The sequence below is a fragment of the Ascaphus truei genome, chromosome 1, assembly GCF_040206685.1.
Source record: "Ascaphus truei isolate aAscTru1 chromosome 1, aAscTru1.hap1, whole genome shotgun sequence".
Taxonomy (NCBI): Eukaryota; Metazoa; Chordata; class Amphibia; order Anura; family Ascaphidae; genus Ascaphus; species Ascaphus truei.
Genome location: NC_134483.1, coordinates 40,370,727 through 40,387,408, shown reverse-complemented (window position 1 = coordinate 40,387,408; position 16,682 = coordinate 40,370,727). Strand labels below are relative to the sequence as shown.

Genomic DNA, 16,682 nt, shown 5'->3' with positions numbered 1-16,682 from the left:
GTAGCTCACCTGCTGGTTCAGGAGGTCCGAGTTGCTCCGTGGTTGGAGTTTGGGAGCAGCAACAGGACAGTCTTTCTCTTGGCTCTTACTGTGCAGCGCCTCCATCCCATGAGGATCCTGCAGGCTGGTCCCCACAGGCAATACTCCTCTCCAATAACCACACACCATAGTTGGTCCAACTGCAGTTTTATTGCATAACAGCATGATTGTCCTCCAGCCCTGAAGCAGACCCCCAGAACTTGAGGCCCCAAGAGCCCCTCCTAATCTCCTTGACCCTCTGGTAGGGAAAAGTATACATGTGACCCAGTCAGTACCCTCCCCAGGTATGACACTCCAACTGCCGGTTTGGGCCTGCCCCTGGATAAGGCAACATACTGTAGTACCCACCCAGGCTGCAACTACAGACTAGACCCTGCGCAGGAGTTTAACCCCAACACTGCCTGTTCCTATCAGGATTTGTAGTGTTGAGGCCAGTAGAAGGCTATAGCCAGGGGCACTTGGTTACACATATATATATATATATATATCAATGGATCGAAACACAACAGAGCACTTACTGATGATCAAAAATAAGTATATTGGATGCGTACCTATGAATGCTCTTAAAAAAGGCTCCTGTGAGAGCCGAAACATTGAGTATTAAGCGTAACCCTTTTTCCATCTTCGGAATAACTGTCCTCTCTTTTGCCTCAAATATAAATATATATATATATATATATATACATATCTATATATATATATATAATATTATACATACACACACACGCACACGCACACGCACACACACACACACACACACAAGTATATATATATGAAATGATAGAAAAATCTCAGACCGTGCCTAGGTCAAATCATATAGAAATACAAAAAAATAAAGATCCCCTATATATTCAATAGGTAAGGTCATACTGTGACAATGCTATTGTGAATATATATTACTAATTGGAATGTACAATACTGGCCACTCATAAGAGTACAAATTACTTTTAGGTAGCAATTATGAATACAATAAGATTGACTGCTATGCCAATTAATTAAATAAAACATCCAGAAACTTAGCTAGCAAATTTGTTGAAGTGATCACTGTAACAGAAAAAGGTCCAATATATGCGTCTTCTGGAGCCTGGCAGCTTCCTCGTGGACACAACCACCTCCTTAACCAAACCAAGATAAGAAGAAAAAGCGCCCGCTCCTTGTGTAAAATCAGTGTAACAGAAACATTTGATTAAAAATAGCGTTGTATGAGCTATAGGCATGCTCCGGCGAGTTACTCTGCCCAATCAGACATCTGATGTTAACCACGGGACCTCCACTGTCTGTGCCTCCCCACAATAGGATCCTCCGGCAACTCGCAGTGATCGATGTTAGTTCCGCTTTTTTGGTTCCTAGTCAGGATCAGCATCCGACCTCCTCCGGTGTCATGCTCAAGAATGTAGTAAAGATGGCAGATAACAGCGCAATCACCCTAAGCGTTTCTTCAACCATTCTTCAACCATTCGCAATAAACATTGGGGAATTATGTTAAATTACCCTTTTATTGGATCAAAATTGCCACCAAGATCCCAGTGGTTTTCCAAAAAGCTAGGAATATCAAAACTTTGGTAGCGCCCAGCAAATTAAGAATGATAAATAAGGGGAGTACAATGAATGGAACCTCTGCGAATGGGAATTTTTCCTGTGGAAGGGCAAGATGCCTAACATGTAAACATCTAAAAAAACTAGATAGGGTCACTTCTCGTTGTTAATATCAGACGTCGGATCGGGCAGAGTACCTCGCCAGAGCATTGAATGGGGCATGAGTATAGCTCCTACAATGCTATTGTTAATTGGATGTTTGTGAGTGTTCATTTGTACCCTGACCAGTAAGTTAAATGTGTTGCACTGATTTTACACAAAGAGCGGGCACTTTTTCAACTTTTTTTTTAATGTATATATATATATATATATATATACAGTATATAACATGTATTATAGAATTGCTGTTCCAATTTGTAACCCAGGCACAATGTAGAACATTCTCTGTATGAAATATAAACGAGCAGATGAATTAATGCTGTACTCTCAGGACCAGAGCCCAAATTAACATCCCATTTATATTGAACTTCACATTTCTGATTAGCATCCTCCATAAATCTGAAAGAATGCTCACCGCTCAACCTCAGTATTTAAAGTGAATATACAATCATAGAGGTGGTGCATAGGGGAATATAAGATATATTCGCAAGGTCTGATCAGAGAAGGTCAGGAAAGGTCCCCAAGTACTTCACTCTACCAATTATTGAGGTATTGCTAACCAACAGTTGGTATCAAGATATGGAGGTCATATTTAAGCCTAGGCTATATCAGGGTAAATTGATAAGAGACTGGTCATGAAAACTTCCTCTTAAGGTTACAACAAAAAATAATACAATTGTATTAACATATTTTATCAACTCACTGGATGTGTTATAATATTTACAGTGTGTGAATCTTAAAAACCCCAGTGGTGAGAACTGGATATACAGCTTTATTGGAAGATACAGTACACTGGGTTTCAAATGTATTAAGCCGTGTGAAATGTAATCCCTTAACTTCTCTCAATTGCTGATATGGTAAACCTTATAGGGAAAATGGAGATAATAAAGATGAAAAATGGTGGACAGATGTTTAACCAATTGAATACAGGTTCACTACATGAGATTCACATTTATCATGAGGAGGAGCCTTAGAGTTCAGACAATTCGTGATATCACAACTCCAATTGCATAGAAAAAAGCACACTCTGTAGTCCCAGCTGTAATTAGTACAGCATGAAACAGCATAGGTGTATCAAACGTATTCGCTATAGCATGCATGCATCAATACTGAACTTTTAGTTGCTATTTTAGCCTAGGTGTTTGTGCTAAACGATAGCAGAGGCAGTAAGCTGAATCCGCAGCCTTAATATTCAGGCTTATCCCTGACCGTATCATAAGAAAGTATCCAGATACATAGAGAAAGGACAAACCCTGAAGTCTTGGCAGTAATTAGTGCAGCATATGACAACAGTGTATCAAATGTGTTTGCTACCTAATAAATGTGTGCATCCACCCTGGGCTGCACCTGATCTGAAACCTGGAGGCGGCCGAGTATCCGAAAAAGAAAGAAGCAGTCTGCAAAGAAAATAAATAAATAACCAGCCGCGTTTATATTTTGTCAATAAAAAAAAAATGGAACATGAATATATTTGACATCTACCTTAGCAAACAAATTAATACTAATGAAAGATTAATGCAATATAATTAGCATTAAAATGCAATTAAAGGATGAGTAAGTGGACCAGGAATAGAAACCTGTAAGATGCCTCCCTGCTTGTGTTAACGTTCAGGCTTTTGTTTTTGCAGCAAACAGAGGCAGCGGGGCGGCAGGGAGCTCGCAGACTGGCGATGCGCTGGGGAAAGCACTGGCATCTGTAAGGAAATATTGACTTTGGAAAACACTTGACCATTTCTGCAGTAAGCGGGGTGGAAGCGCTTGGCTTGGGCTTTCTGGCCAACGGGGATGTGTATCAAGAGGGGAACCTTGCTCCAAAGCAAAAAAATGTTCTTCATTGGCCGTTTGGAACCAGCTGCATATGTACGAAGTTCATTAATCTGGCTTGTTGCATTTGACGCACCTGATTTAGAAGCAGAGGTTAACGCCACCTCTGACCAGGCACGTTTATTTGACGAAAGGAGAGAGGAAACTTTACTAGTGACAGGCTCAATGTTTGTATGCATCTTTTTACAATATTGCACAGACAATCCCCTCATTCATTTCTACTCCCCAGGGCATTGTTTTTTTGTTTTTCAAAAGGAGTTCCTATGAACATCCCTAAAGGGTTCCCTGCAGTTTTCAGGTCATTCGAAATTATTTAAATTACAGATTAATTAACTAGAGAAGGTTGGGGTGTCTCACAATGCATCTGATATCAGACGCGCTATTAGAGAGGGTTGGGGTTCCTTACAATGCATCTGATCTCAGACGCGCTATTAGAGAGGGTTGGGGTTCCTTACAATGCATCTGATCTCAGACGCGCTATTAGAGAGGGTTGGGGTGCCTTACAATGCATCTGATCTCAGACATGCTATTAGAGAGGGTTGGGGTTCCTTACAATACAACTGATCTCAGACGCGCTATAAGAGAGGGTTGGGGTGCCTTACAATACATCTGATCTCAGACGCGCTATTCGAGAGGGTTGGGGTGCCTTACAATGTATCTGATCTCAGACGCGCTATTAGAGAGGGTTGGGGCTCCACAGAATTTTACAATATAATTATAGATTTTCTTAACCAAAAAAAAAAAAGGTTTAAAACCACTGCCCTTGGGCAATTAGCGCAAAATGAATACGTTGAAACAACGTGACAGAGTCGAAATGGTGCATTTGTGACTTGTTTTTGGAGCAATGCTTCAGTGTGTGACTCTTGATATGTAATATGTGTGTGTGTATATATAAATATATATATATATATATAAATATATATATATATATATAAATATATATATATATATATATATATATATATATATATATATATATATACGCACGCACACACACACACACACATATATATCCCTTCTTGAATACAGTGTTGGTATTTAATCTGGCAATGGAGGAGTTAAGGAATTAGATTGGAAACTGCAATTTCTTTACAAGTAGCGATGAATGATGTATTTAAAGACGTTATAAAACAATTTCAACTGCAAAGTAGGAAAGATACATCATTGTTACTGTCTGGTCTCTGTTTAGTCTCTGAAAGATTTACCCATCCCAGTAGTAGAATTATTAAAATAAAACCATCAAAAGTGTAAATTAAAAAGTTACATTCTAAAAGCAGGGACTCGACTTGCAAGGTTTCATGCTTTGAATTAATTTTGTTCTACTCTTTCATTTAAGATTTATTCACCGGATCACACCAACAATAGTTTCTCATCAAACCCTTCAACTCCCGTCGGATCACCACCTTCTCTCTCAGGTATGGTACCCGCTTCATATATATATATATATATATATATATACTGTGTCTAAATATATAATATATGTATATTTTTTATAAGACTGTAAAATTCCCCCTTTTCCAGAAAAAAAAAGCACACTTGCATTTCCCCCCCCCCCCCCCATAATCCATTGTCTACATTGAATATATTTTGGATCTGAGCTTGCATTCATTTCAATATCTCAACATTTATTTGGCAGAAAAATATATTTCGTTTTTGATGTGCAATTTAAAATAAATAGAAATAATGCACTAATATCTTGCTGTGTTTTCATATTCTATATATGATCTACTCTATGCGTTCTTTCATTAAGTGTGGCCAAGTTCGGTATTTCCGAGAATAGATGTATTTACTGGTACATATGCTCCGATAAACATTTTGAGCAGACACAAATATTAAACATATGTATTACTGAAACACTTCAGATAGGTGTTGTGTCTAGATTTACTATTGTTACACTATTCAAGCCATTTTCAATATTACAAATACAGATGGAAGTTCATTTTTCAATAACCTATTATCTCAACCATTATTTAAGAATATTCAGTGTGAAGGGGGTATGCATTGTTGCCGCAGATGAGGGATGCCAATTATGTGTTGTTGATTCCCAGTTTTGTTTCCATGGCTGTCATAATTCACCTATCACCTTCCATATTCATCTCAGTTCCCGTTACTGCTTTTCTCCCCTGTGTCTACTCCCCAGAATGTGTGGGCCACTAGTTGGAGTCCATGCCATATGTTGAGGTGATATAATATGGTTAAAGTGCCACTTGCTTAAGATGTGGTCACTTAAGTAGTGCATCATTTGGGTATATGCATGCTAGCAATTTTCAACTTTATACTTCTAGACATTACAATAAGCAGTGCTTGACAAATCAACCAAAATCCTACTCGCCGAACCAAACCATCAACTGGCCCCCATCCCCGCCCCAGCTTATTCCATCGCCACTGAGAGTGTCGTGTTGTTTAACTGAATTTTGGTTGAAAATGGTTCAATCGGCTGCTTGAGTGGATGTAGAATAAGCCCTTACATGTGAAATAAAATTAGGTAGTGAGTGAATCATTTTCTTATGAAAACAGTTGTCTTTTAGCTATGTTCTTAATATTTAAGCTCATGCTAGGCAAACTTGTTCTGATTGATTGTAGTTAGTTAGTTTACAGTTATTTTTCCCTCTTTATCGCTTACAGTATGTTCAATAACATAGATAGTGCTTGGCTTAATAGCCAATGACCAAATCTGATTAAGCAAAGCATGTGTGGTGTGCTGGCTATCAAATAGTTGTATGTAACAAAGTACTAACTGGCTATGTTAGAATTCATTAAAACTCCCAAAAATGTGTTTAAGAAAACAATTCCTTGAAAGAAATCCTTGGTGTGATTTTTTTTTTTTTAGCGGGAACCAATACGTCCAGGTTGACTGGAAACAATAAAGAATCTGACCGACCTTAGGGGTGTACAGTACATTGTAGGGTAACAGAAAGGGGAAATAGATCCAAATACTGTACCATTACAAATAGATTTTCTAGAAAAAGAAAGAAGATACTCCAAGAAACGTAAGAGTAACTGAAAAAAAAACTATGCAAACCACAACAACTGTTGGGTTTATGCTGTTTTCCTTCCAATTTCCAATTCCAGTAATATAGTGAGCATGATAAATGCATCTTTTTCTCTGGAGTTGCAGGATAGAATGTACTGTCTAAAACAGAAACTTGGAACACTAAAATCCCTTGTTGCTGCTGCTTTTTTGGACATTGAGACATTTCCTTGCTTTGGAGTCTCTCTTAGGTATTACCTGCGATTCAATGAAATCCTTTGATAGAAAGCAGCCTGGAGGAACATTGTGGCCTCCTGCATCTCTCTGTTTTGCTAGAAAAATACTTTTTTTCCCTTAAGTATGTTTTTGGAAATTCTCCATATGTCTAGTCGGCTTGAAAAATTTGTATGTATACTAAATAACTGAAAAAGTTTTAACGAAGAGGATGCTTATGCACCACTGTTGATAATTAACTTTTCTTTTTAATTAGCAGGCACAGCTGTTTGGTCAAGGAATGGAGGACAGGCATCCTCGTCATCTCCTAACTATGAAGGTCCTTTGCACTCCCTGGTAAGTTCCTTCTGCATTGTTGTGACACTTGGGTGCTTGTTTTTTCATCCACATCAATGGGACCAGTCATACTGTCATGTTACATGTGAATGTTGCATGTTGGGATGGAAATGACAATACTGATTCACAGTGACAGTCATATGGTTCAATTCCTGTGAACAACAGCTCAGATTGCCAGAATTCACCCAGATGCCCGAAAGCAAATGATGTTGTATAATGTGCCTGTCCCTGGAACAGCAGAACTGAGAAGTTGACAGAAATCTGCTCAGATCTATTGCTCACCTAATCTCATAGATCAAAGCTACTAACAGGGCACAAGGTGGAAATACATGTCGACAAGTGATATTCTCTCTTCTGGGCTTCTTTTTCGGATCCGTAGCTCAGGACTTTCCATTTGCAGCCTGAAGAATTGATAACAGACGTATTATATAAATAAATGCTGATGGTATACTTGCTGTGCGTATAGCTCAGATACAATTAATTTATCACACATATATGTATTTAGAGATAGAGAGATGTCAAAATGACTTTTTTTTCCAATACTGCAGCAAAGCCGAATTGAGGACAGATTGGAACGGCTGGATGATGCAATTCATGTCCTACGGAACCATGCAGTGGGGCCTTCAACAGCTATGCCAGGAAGCCACAGTGACATGCATGGAATAATAGGACCATCTCACAATGGAGCAATGGGCGGCCTTGGGTCAGGATATGGAACTGGCCTTTTGTCAGCAAATAGACATTCTCTAATGGTAAGTCCAATGGCATCAAATTGAACTGGTTGTTAAAGAAATGACCAACCATATTCTCTTAAAATATTCTTCAATGCTCCTGGTGCTAAGTTTATACACACGCTTAACAGAGCATTCCCAGTTAACTTTATTTGTTAAGGGACATACTGTATTTCTTAAGCAGGGCTATTTCATACAGTGAGGCATCTTCTGGATGACCCCTTGCGACGCTTCACTTGAATGGGCTGTACAGAGTCCTTCGGGGTCGGAAGATGTCTTATGGAATAGCATTGCTTAATAAATATGGACCTAAGTCTATGTATAGCATGCCAATTGTAGAAACCTTTCTAAAATAATGTCCAAAGAAAATCGCTCTGCTCTTTAACAGTTTTAGTATTCTGAGTGATTTCAGGGTTCTACTTTTTAAAACAATTCAACTGCTGTATATTATTACTGTTATAATTACCTGAAGGAAACGCAGCAGCAAGATAAGAGAAGGACAGATATATAAAGAAACCGAGGAAGAGGTAAAGGTAAACCCCACAGATGTCCAAGTTGTACAAGCCTTGATTTGTTCCCCTTTCCTTTAGTATGGCTGCCTTAAGTAAAAACCTAGCATGTTTATTTCAGTACAGGCATACCCCGGTTTAAGGACACTCACTTTAAGTACACTCGCGAGTAAGGACATATCGCCCAATAGGCAAACGGCAGCTCGCGCATGCACCTGTCAGCACGACCCGAACAGCAATACCGGCTCCCTACCTGTACCAAGGCTGTGCACAAGCGGGGAGACTATAGAGCCTGTTAGAAATGCGTTATTTACATCAGTTATGCACGTATTTGACGATTGCAGTACAGTACATGCATCGATAAGTGAAAAAAAGGTAGTGCTTCACTTTAAGTACATTTTCGCTTTACATACATGCTCTGGACCCTTTGCGTACGTTAATGCGGGGTATGCCTGTATTGACCTTGCAAATCTGGCACGATCATTTTTTGTGTGGAGGTTTTGAATAACTTTCCAATTTTTTTTTTTTAACAAAAATTAGTAGTGGTTTGTTTCAAAAACTCTACTTTAGAATTGAGTTTACCGCCACGCTAAGTATATATTATACATTTGGAATCAATACAGAGTACAACTTGTTTTTATGTGTGGCTTTTTTTTTATTAATTGCTAATTAGAACTTAATCTGTCTACACTCATGTACCAGATTGTTAGCAATATTTGGTTTTAATCAAGAAAGCACAGCCACACCTCCAACGACTTCTTGTAAATACACACCACACTGCTGTGAGATTGTTTTAAAAAAATAAATAAAGAGGGTTAAATGTTACCCATCTGCATATGTTTTCTAAATGCTTATTTAAAAAATAATCTGAATAAGAATTTGCACAGAGAAACACTTTTCATTTATTCTGTTTAAGAGAAAAGTTGACCAAGTCGCTCTGAAAGTTTTAGAACCGGAGAGGCCAACTCCAGTCCATAAGAGCCACCAACTGATCAGGTTTTAAGGCTATCCCTGCTTCAGCACAGGTGGCTCAATCAATGGCTCTGTCAATGACTGAACCACTGATTGAGCCACCTGCGCTGAAGCAGGGATATCCTTAAAACCTGACCAGTTGGTGGCCCTTGACGACTGGCGTTGGCCTCTCCCGGTTTCGAGCATAAAAAAAGGCAGCAAAATCAAATAGATTATATAGTTCGATTACCTGTGATCAAAGGGTTGCTCTCCACAGTAGTGCTGCTAATAAAAAGTCAATAAGACCCCTGCAAATGTCTTCCCCCTTTTTCTTTCCGTTCAATTTGCTTTCTGCGTGACAGTCACAGCATCCAAAAATAGCATTTCTCACTGTCCAGAGCGGGGCTCGGAAAAGCAAAGAATTTGGGAACTTTCAGAAAAGCTGTTAGAATCCTGAAGTTTAAAAGGGAATCAGAAGAACAAAAGGAACTGTTACTCAAGCACAGTCAATTTTTAGGTTAGCCTTTGACCATTTGATACATTCCACACTCTGAAGGAAGTGAAAAATAAAAAAGGAATAAAAAAAAAAAAAAACAACATGAAGGATATGGTAATTTTTTCCACATTTCAATCCTAAATACTTGAAACAGGCTTATAACATTTTAACCAGCTGCAGTAAATAAAGTATCTGTGGGAGGTATAGTCCGGAAACTAATTCCAAATCTGTTTGTTGGACTGTCTTTTTGTCACTGTATACCTTCATTCATTTCTGATGAGGAATATCCTGCAGTAATGTGAAACCTAATTGTGGTCTGGGACCCTTAAGTGTATGGCCATCTTTAGTTTCTCATGAAATCATCTTCCTATTCAGAACCAAAAAATGCGCCTCAGTGATGCTTTACAGAAATCACTTCTCCACCAGAGGCACACTCTTTAAATTGAATGTTTCACTCCGTAAAGGAGCAATCCATGCAATATCCAACATGTGATTTGTTTTTTTTAAAATAAATCTGTTCTGTAGTATTAGATAATAATTACTGCATTTTTTTTTTTCAAATTCAACTCAATGCTATTTTTAATGAGTTTTAATGACATTTCTATAGCTGGTTTTAGCACAACTCCCCAGCAGTGCAAGATCTTTGCAACACTTTCCTGTTTGTGATCATTTGTTGCCAATATTCCCAGCAGTTTGAGCTGCAAACTGTAACCATAGATAATGGTACCTTAATAATATAAGAATACAATGTAGCTGCTGTGTTACACTGAAGGATTGGATGAAACTGAAAAGCAGCCATTTAGTGAACCCTAGGAAGCAGGATCTTTGCTGATCGATGTCGGGAGAACAAATTAAAAACAAAAATGCAAACTGCCGCGCGGACTGCCTCTTTAAGAGATGAAGGGACCTGCAATGGATTGTTATGCTTAAACTATCATTTCTAGTTCTATACATTAGTAAACATGCATTATAATACAGGAAGGCCCCAGTCATGCGGGGGGTTCCGTTCTTAGGACCCGCCGCAAAGCGAAAATCGCCGGAAAGCGGAACTGGAGATTTGCGTTATGTGTGCATGCGCAGACCGGCAATGTGCCGTTCTACGCATGCGCAACATCGGCAAAAAACACCATTCTGCACATGCGCGACCCCGGACCAGCCCGTTCTGCGCATGCCCGACCCCGGACCGGCCCGTTCTGCGCAGACATGGCGGCCCCCTTCTCGGTACCGCCGTAACGGCGGATCGCCGAAAAGCGGGGGCGCCGAGAAGCGGGGCCTTGCTGTATCTGATTTTTTAATTCATTTGTTAACATGCAAAATAATGCACTTGCATTTCGGAACAGGACATAATCAGGAGGAGGGATTTTTTACACTAAAGAATATCCTTTAGCAAATACCTTCTGCTGGAAAACTTTAGCACAAGATCTACAGTATTCCCAGTTTTGCCTTGGAGGAGCTATTGAAAGAAGTCTGTTCCACGCTATCAACACCTCACAACATTATATAACGTTTTCTTGAACTATTTGCTTTTTTTATAATTGTTTGCTTTTTGTGGCCGCTTGCCGGGAACATTTCCACATACAACATATGTGTATTATCGTCCAAGTTAAATGAAGTCATGGAATATCCTGTCCGGTAGAAACCAATGTCATAGCTGATTAAGTAATTTGGTAATGTCATTTATACCCAAAACAAAGCATGCTCTTTGGCTTCCATGGTAATGATGTATTTTCTAATTGAAAGCATCAAAGCACAATAAAGCCAGTCATTTGGTCTATATGACCATTTATGACATTCAGTTTGTTTAGGCATGATTTTATTTAATTGAATATGTCCATAATCATAACTTAACAAAATAAGCAATTTCCTAAGACGATCCATTTTAGGAACTAATTTGAGCAGGGAGTATGTTTTCCAGGCCGTTTATATGCTTCTGCCCTTCACTCGTTTATTGAATCCTTCAGTTGAGCATAAAGTCAGTTGGAGTAATGAAGAATTGTTGCTCTGGGTAACTTTCCCCTAGGCTACCCTGATTTTTGTTTCCCCTGTAGTCTAGATGGGAAACAGCTGGCTTTTGTTTAAAAAGCTGTTCTGTGAAAATGTCTGAGTCTTGAGAAGCAGAGCTGAGGTCATCATTAAGCAGGTGCTTGGGAGAAAGCTGGGATGCAGAACGGCCGGCAGATCTAACTGGCTGGTTTTTAGGAGGATGCTTTCTATTATAACCACACACACATGTAGCACATATAGCACAATGTTGTTGTGTATATTTATGCAGTATGAGCAATCTAATCCATGCTGAAAGTATTAAGCACAAGAAGCTCACCTTGGTAGTGACACATCCAAGTGAATGTAGGGTAGCACAGTCTAATGACTTTGGACTTGAGCGTTTAATTTGAAGCCACGGACTGTGAATCCCTACTCAGTGTGACGAGTTGCTGCTTCCCAGTCCTGAAGAAGAGGGGAATGGGACTAACGTCTTCTCGCAGCAGCTTCATAGCACATTGATATTTACTGTCATGGATACATGTATTAAAGGCGTCTTCTCTGCAATGTTATATTAATGATAGAGGAGAGACCCAGGTACTTATGGGAGGAAACATTTAAAAAGGCAAGGAGTGCTCCTATTTTTTTTATTTTTTATTTTATAGCCGACAATAATTGGCAGCTTTTGACCTACATATGAGAATAAATGAAAAATATGTTACTTTGCTGCCCTGGAAGAAAATGTGTTATAGAAGTTGGCCCTTCACATGACATCAATAGCATGCACTTCCAAAGAAAACTTCCCTTTGAACAGCCTCCTGTGTGTTTCAAGTTGAGAAATGTTAAAATCGTAGATTAGCAGAGTTCACAATGACTAAATAGGACAGAAAGTGTACAGAGAAATACATGGAGAGCTGCCATGCAACGTTTTTTTTTTTTTAATACCGTACACAACGTAAAATGCTTTTTATGTTTCTCGACCTATACTTAAAACGTGGCATGTTTGTGCTTCTCTTAGCGGTGCTTAAATGGATTTCGCGTATGATTTGTTTTTAATGCTCTATGCTGCAATATTTGGAAAGCTGCTTAGCGAGCTGATGAGATTTTTTTGGGGGGGGGGAGGGAGGAGGATCATGTTGAACTTTTTTTTTTTTTTTTCTGATTTAATGCCACTTTTAACGTTTTAATGTTTTTATTAAATCCTTTCCTATGGCTTTTGATCTTATTTATAGCAGAGCCACTGGTCATATGGCAACTATTATTGTATAGTATGGAGATGAAAGACTCTGTTGCATAGGGAATCGTTTAGACCAATAACACACTCCTGCAGTCAGAGCCCGTTTCTACTGCCTGTTCTTCTTGCGACATGGCCGTTTAGGTTTATCAGAGCTTTTCATAAATCTGCTTTTGGGAACTCAAGCAATATTAAATACATTAACCTACAACTCGCCGTTCTATTGGAACATATGATTAAATGATAAAAGGTTAGCATTTTTTTATTAGATTTATAACAAGGCTAATAATCTTTTAAAGGAATGCATCATCGCATTGCCTTTTCGTATAGTCGCAGTCCCTTTTTGAGAACTGGAAATATTACAAGAATATTACATAAAGGAGGTTAGACATGTAAACATGGCAGCAAGGTTAAAAGACTCCCGACCTCGTGCAAATACCGTGCAAATACCGTACTCCTCCTGTATTATTTGACAGCTTTTGACTACTTCAGGGGTGGCCAACTCCAGTCCTCAAGAGCCACCAACAGGTCAGGTTTTCAGGATATCCCTGCTTCAGCACAGGTGGCTCAATCAGTCAACGACTGTCAACGATTGAGCCACCTCTGCTGAAGCATGGATATCCTGAAACGCTGACCTGTTGGTGTCGCTTGAGGACTGGAGTTGGCCACTCCTGTGCAACTGCCTTTACTTCTGAGTGTCCACCTGTGAGCTATAAACAACCTCTGTATGACTATTTTCCAGTACATTTAAGGATGCATTTCTACTTTAATTGTGCTTTTCATGTTTGAGAATAGTATCTTTCGCTCTCTCTCTGTACAGAAGAGATATTGGCGAGATAATTGAAACTGAAATCTAGCACTCTTGAACTGTTGTGTGTAATTGATATTTCATGGGGAGATTATAATCCCAGGACACTAAAACTGTTTGATATGGCATTGGTAATTACATTGAGAATGAATGTCTTTTTTTTCCCCACTGAGAAACAAATCTATGAAATAGATGATAAAGATTTCTCTACTCTTGTAAGGCAGACACTACAGATGAACGCACAGAAAGTGGTAGCGCTAAATAAAGTTGTATAAACAGAGTTGCGCTCCAGTCCAGCGTGAGATGACACATTGAAAACACGGGGCTACAACAGCTCTGTTCATTGTTTCGTTCAATTTGTTTTTACTCCATATATATACAGTATATATATATATATATATATATATATATATATATATTATATGGAGTAAAAACAAATTGGATGGGCCTTGCTGTATATATATATAGCAAGGCCCCGCTTCTCGACGCCCCGCTTTTCGGCGATCCGCTGATACGGAGGCACCGAGAAGGGGGCCACCATGTCTCCTCAGAGGCTGCTCCCGCTGGTGCGCATGCGCAGAACATAGCTTGCTCGCAGAACGTAGGTCACGCACGCACAAGGGGGAAATTGCCGGGTTGCGCATGCGCACAAGGGGGAAATTGCCGGGTTGCGCATGCGCACAAGGGGGAAATTGCCGGGTTGCGCATGCGCACAGCTGAAAATTGCCGGTTCCGCTTTCCGGCGATTTTCACTATACGGCAGGCCCTTAGAACGGAACCCGACGTATGCCCGGGGCCCTGCTGTGTATGTATGTATGTAAATATATATATATATATATATATATATATATATATATATATATATATATATATATATATATATATATATATATATATATATATATAAATCATTGGTTTCCCTTAATTACATTTTGGGAACGTTTTGACATCTGCATAAAAAAAAAGTTCATTTTGTGACCATTTCTGAACTATTTTCTGTTTGATATACAACGTTCGAAAAGTTTACATTTATTTAATATGGTTTTCATGTGCGTTGCCATTTCCTAAAAACAGAACCAGGTCCAGCAAATTGGGATGCCCCCTCGTGGGGTCTAAAAGCATTCAGAGAAAACAAACAGATGGGTATAATGCCATTTCCCGAAATCACAATCCATTCTTCTCTCTCTCCACTCTTTCTTTTTCACTCTTTCTCTCTCTCTATCTTCCTTTCTCAATCCCCTTTGATTTCTCTCTCTCTCTCTCTCTCTCTCTCTCTCTCTCTCTCTCTCTCTCTCTCTCTCTCTCTCTCTCTCACACACATCTACCCTTCTACTCTTCCTTGTTCTCTCTTTCTTACACTACAGTATGTTCCTTTCTTCATCATTCTCTGTCTCTCTCAGGATTTTTCTATAAAATAAAACAGTTCTAGACTGTGCACTGAAATAACAAAGCTCCATTAGGAAGCTGCATGGTGTACAAAATGTGAAAGCAGTCGGTTAGATCAGAAAGAATTGGAATGTGTCTCTCACCACCCACCTCCACTTCCATATCCCAGCCCAGTGATCTTGACTCATATTTCCTTTCATTGCAGTTATTCTTGTTTGGGGGAAAAAAGTTTGGGGGAAAAAAACATATGTGTTTATTATTTTTACTATAAGAGAACCAATTCAAGAACAACCTCACCCACTCACTATTTTGATTTCCGTGTTTTTTATTTAACCTTTTTTTGGTTAGGAACCCTATAATTATATTCTGAAATTCGGAGGAACCCCAATCTTCTATAATAGCGCGTCTGAGATCAGAAGCATTGTTAGGAACCCAAACACTCTCTAATAGCGCGTCTGAGATCAGCTATATTGTAAGGAACCCAGACCCTCTCTAATAGCGCATCTGAGATTTGATGCATTGTAAGGAACCCCAACCCTCTCTAATAGCGTGTCAGAGATCAGATGCATTGTAAGGAACCCCGACCCTCTCTAATAGCGCTTCTGAGATTAGAAACATTGTAAGGAACCCCAACCCTCTCTAATAGCACATCTGAGATTAGATGCATTGTAAGGAACCCCAACCCTCTCTAAGAGCGTGTCTGAGATCAGATGCATTGTAAGGAACCCCAACCCTCTCTAAGAGCGTGTCTGAGATCAGATGCATTGTAAGGAACCCCAACCCTCTCTAAGAGCGTGTCTGAGATCAGATGCATTGTAAGGAACCCCAACCCTCTCTAAGAGCATGCCTGCGATCAGATGCATTGTAAGGAACCCCAACCCTCTCTTAGAGCGATTCTGAGATCAGATACATTGTAAATTCTTCTGTACTTGGCACAATTTTCAAATAACCTGAAAATTGCAGGGAACCCTTTAAGGCAGCGGTGCGCAAACTGGGGGGCGCGCCTGAGATTGTCTGCAGGGGGCGCGGGGTTTACAGAGGCCCCGCGCGCTTCCCGAAGACACTTAAATTAAGTGCCGGGAAAGCGGCGAAGGCCTCTGTAACCTGCACTTACCTTGGCTCCAGTGGCTTCTTAGACGCGTTGCCATGGCGTCATGACGCCGGAGCCGAGGTAAGAGGGGGTGGGGGGCGCGGAGAGAGGGGAACTGCCGGCAGGGGGGCGCAGGAAAAAAGTTTGCGCTCCCCTGCTTTAGGGGATGTCCTGGGGAACCCAATGGCTCCTAGTAACCAGAGCTGAAAAATACCGGTCTATTTATTTCCTGTGTCCCTATTTACTGCACCCTGGTAGACACTACTTGATCTTCAGTGTTATCACTAATTTTTCCTGGGCGTTTCTCAGGGATTTAGAACTTCCTCAATTTTTTTCTCCTACTAGGTTTGTTGTGAAGTAATTCCTCATATTATAACTCCAGAGTCATAATGTAAATC

At 39.7% G+C, this 16,682-nt stretch overlaps 1 protein-coding gene across 26 annotated transcripts in view; it reads left to right on the top strand.

Moving 5' to 3' along the window:
* TCF4 (transcription factor 4) overlaps nucleotides 1–16,682 on the top strand; it is a 408,258-nt gene that overhangs the window by 373,460 nt on the left and 18,116 nt on the right. For 19 of the 26 annotated variants that reach the window (XM_075586755.1, XM_075586811.1, XM_075586802.1 and 16 more), the window contains 4 exons: nucleotides 3,363–3,430; nucleotides 4,895–4,973; nucleotides 7,020–7,099; nucleotides 7,648–7,851. In XM_075586755.1, the coding sequence (XP_075442870.1) occupies nucleotides 3,363–3,430; nucleotides 4,895–4,973; nucleotides 7,020–7,099; nucleotides 7,648–7,851 (431 nt within the window). The remainder of the gene's footprint in view (nucleotides 1–3,362; nucleotides 3,431–4,894; nucleotides 4,974–7,019; nucleotides 7,100–7,647; nucleotides 7,852–16,682) is intronic. The other 7 variants (XM_075586773.1, XM_075586737.1, XM_075586641.1 and 4 more) reach the window with 1 other exon arrangement.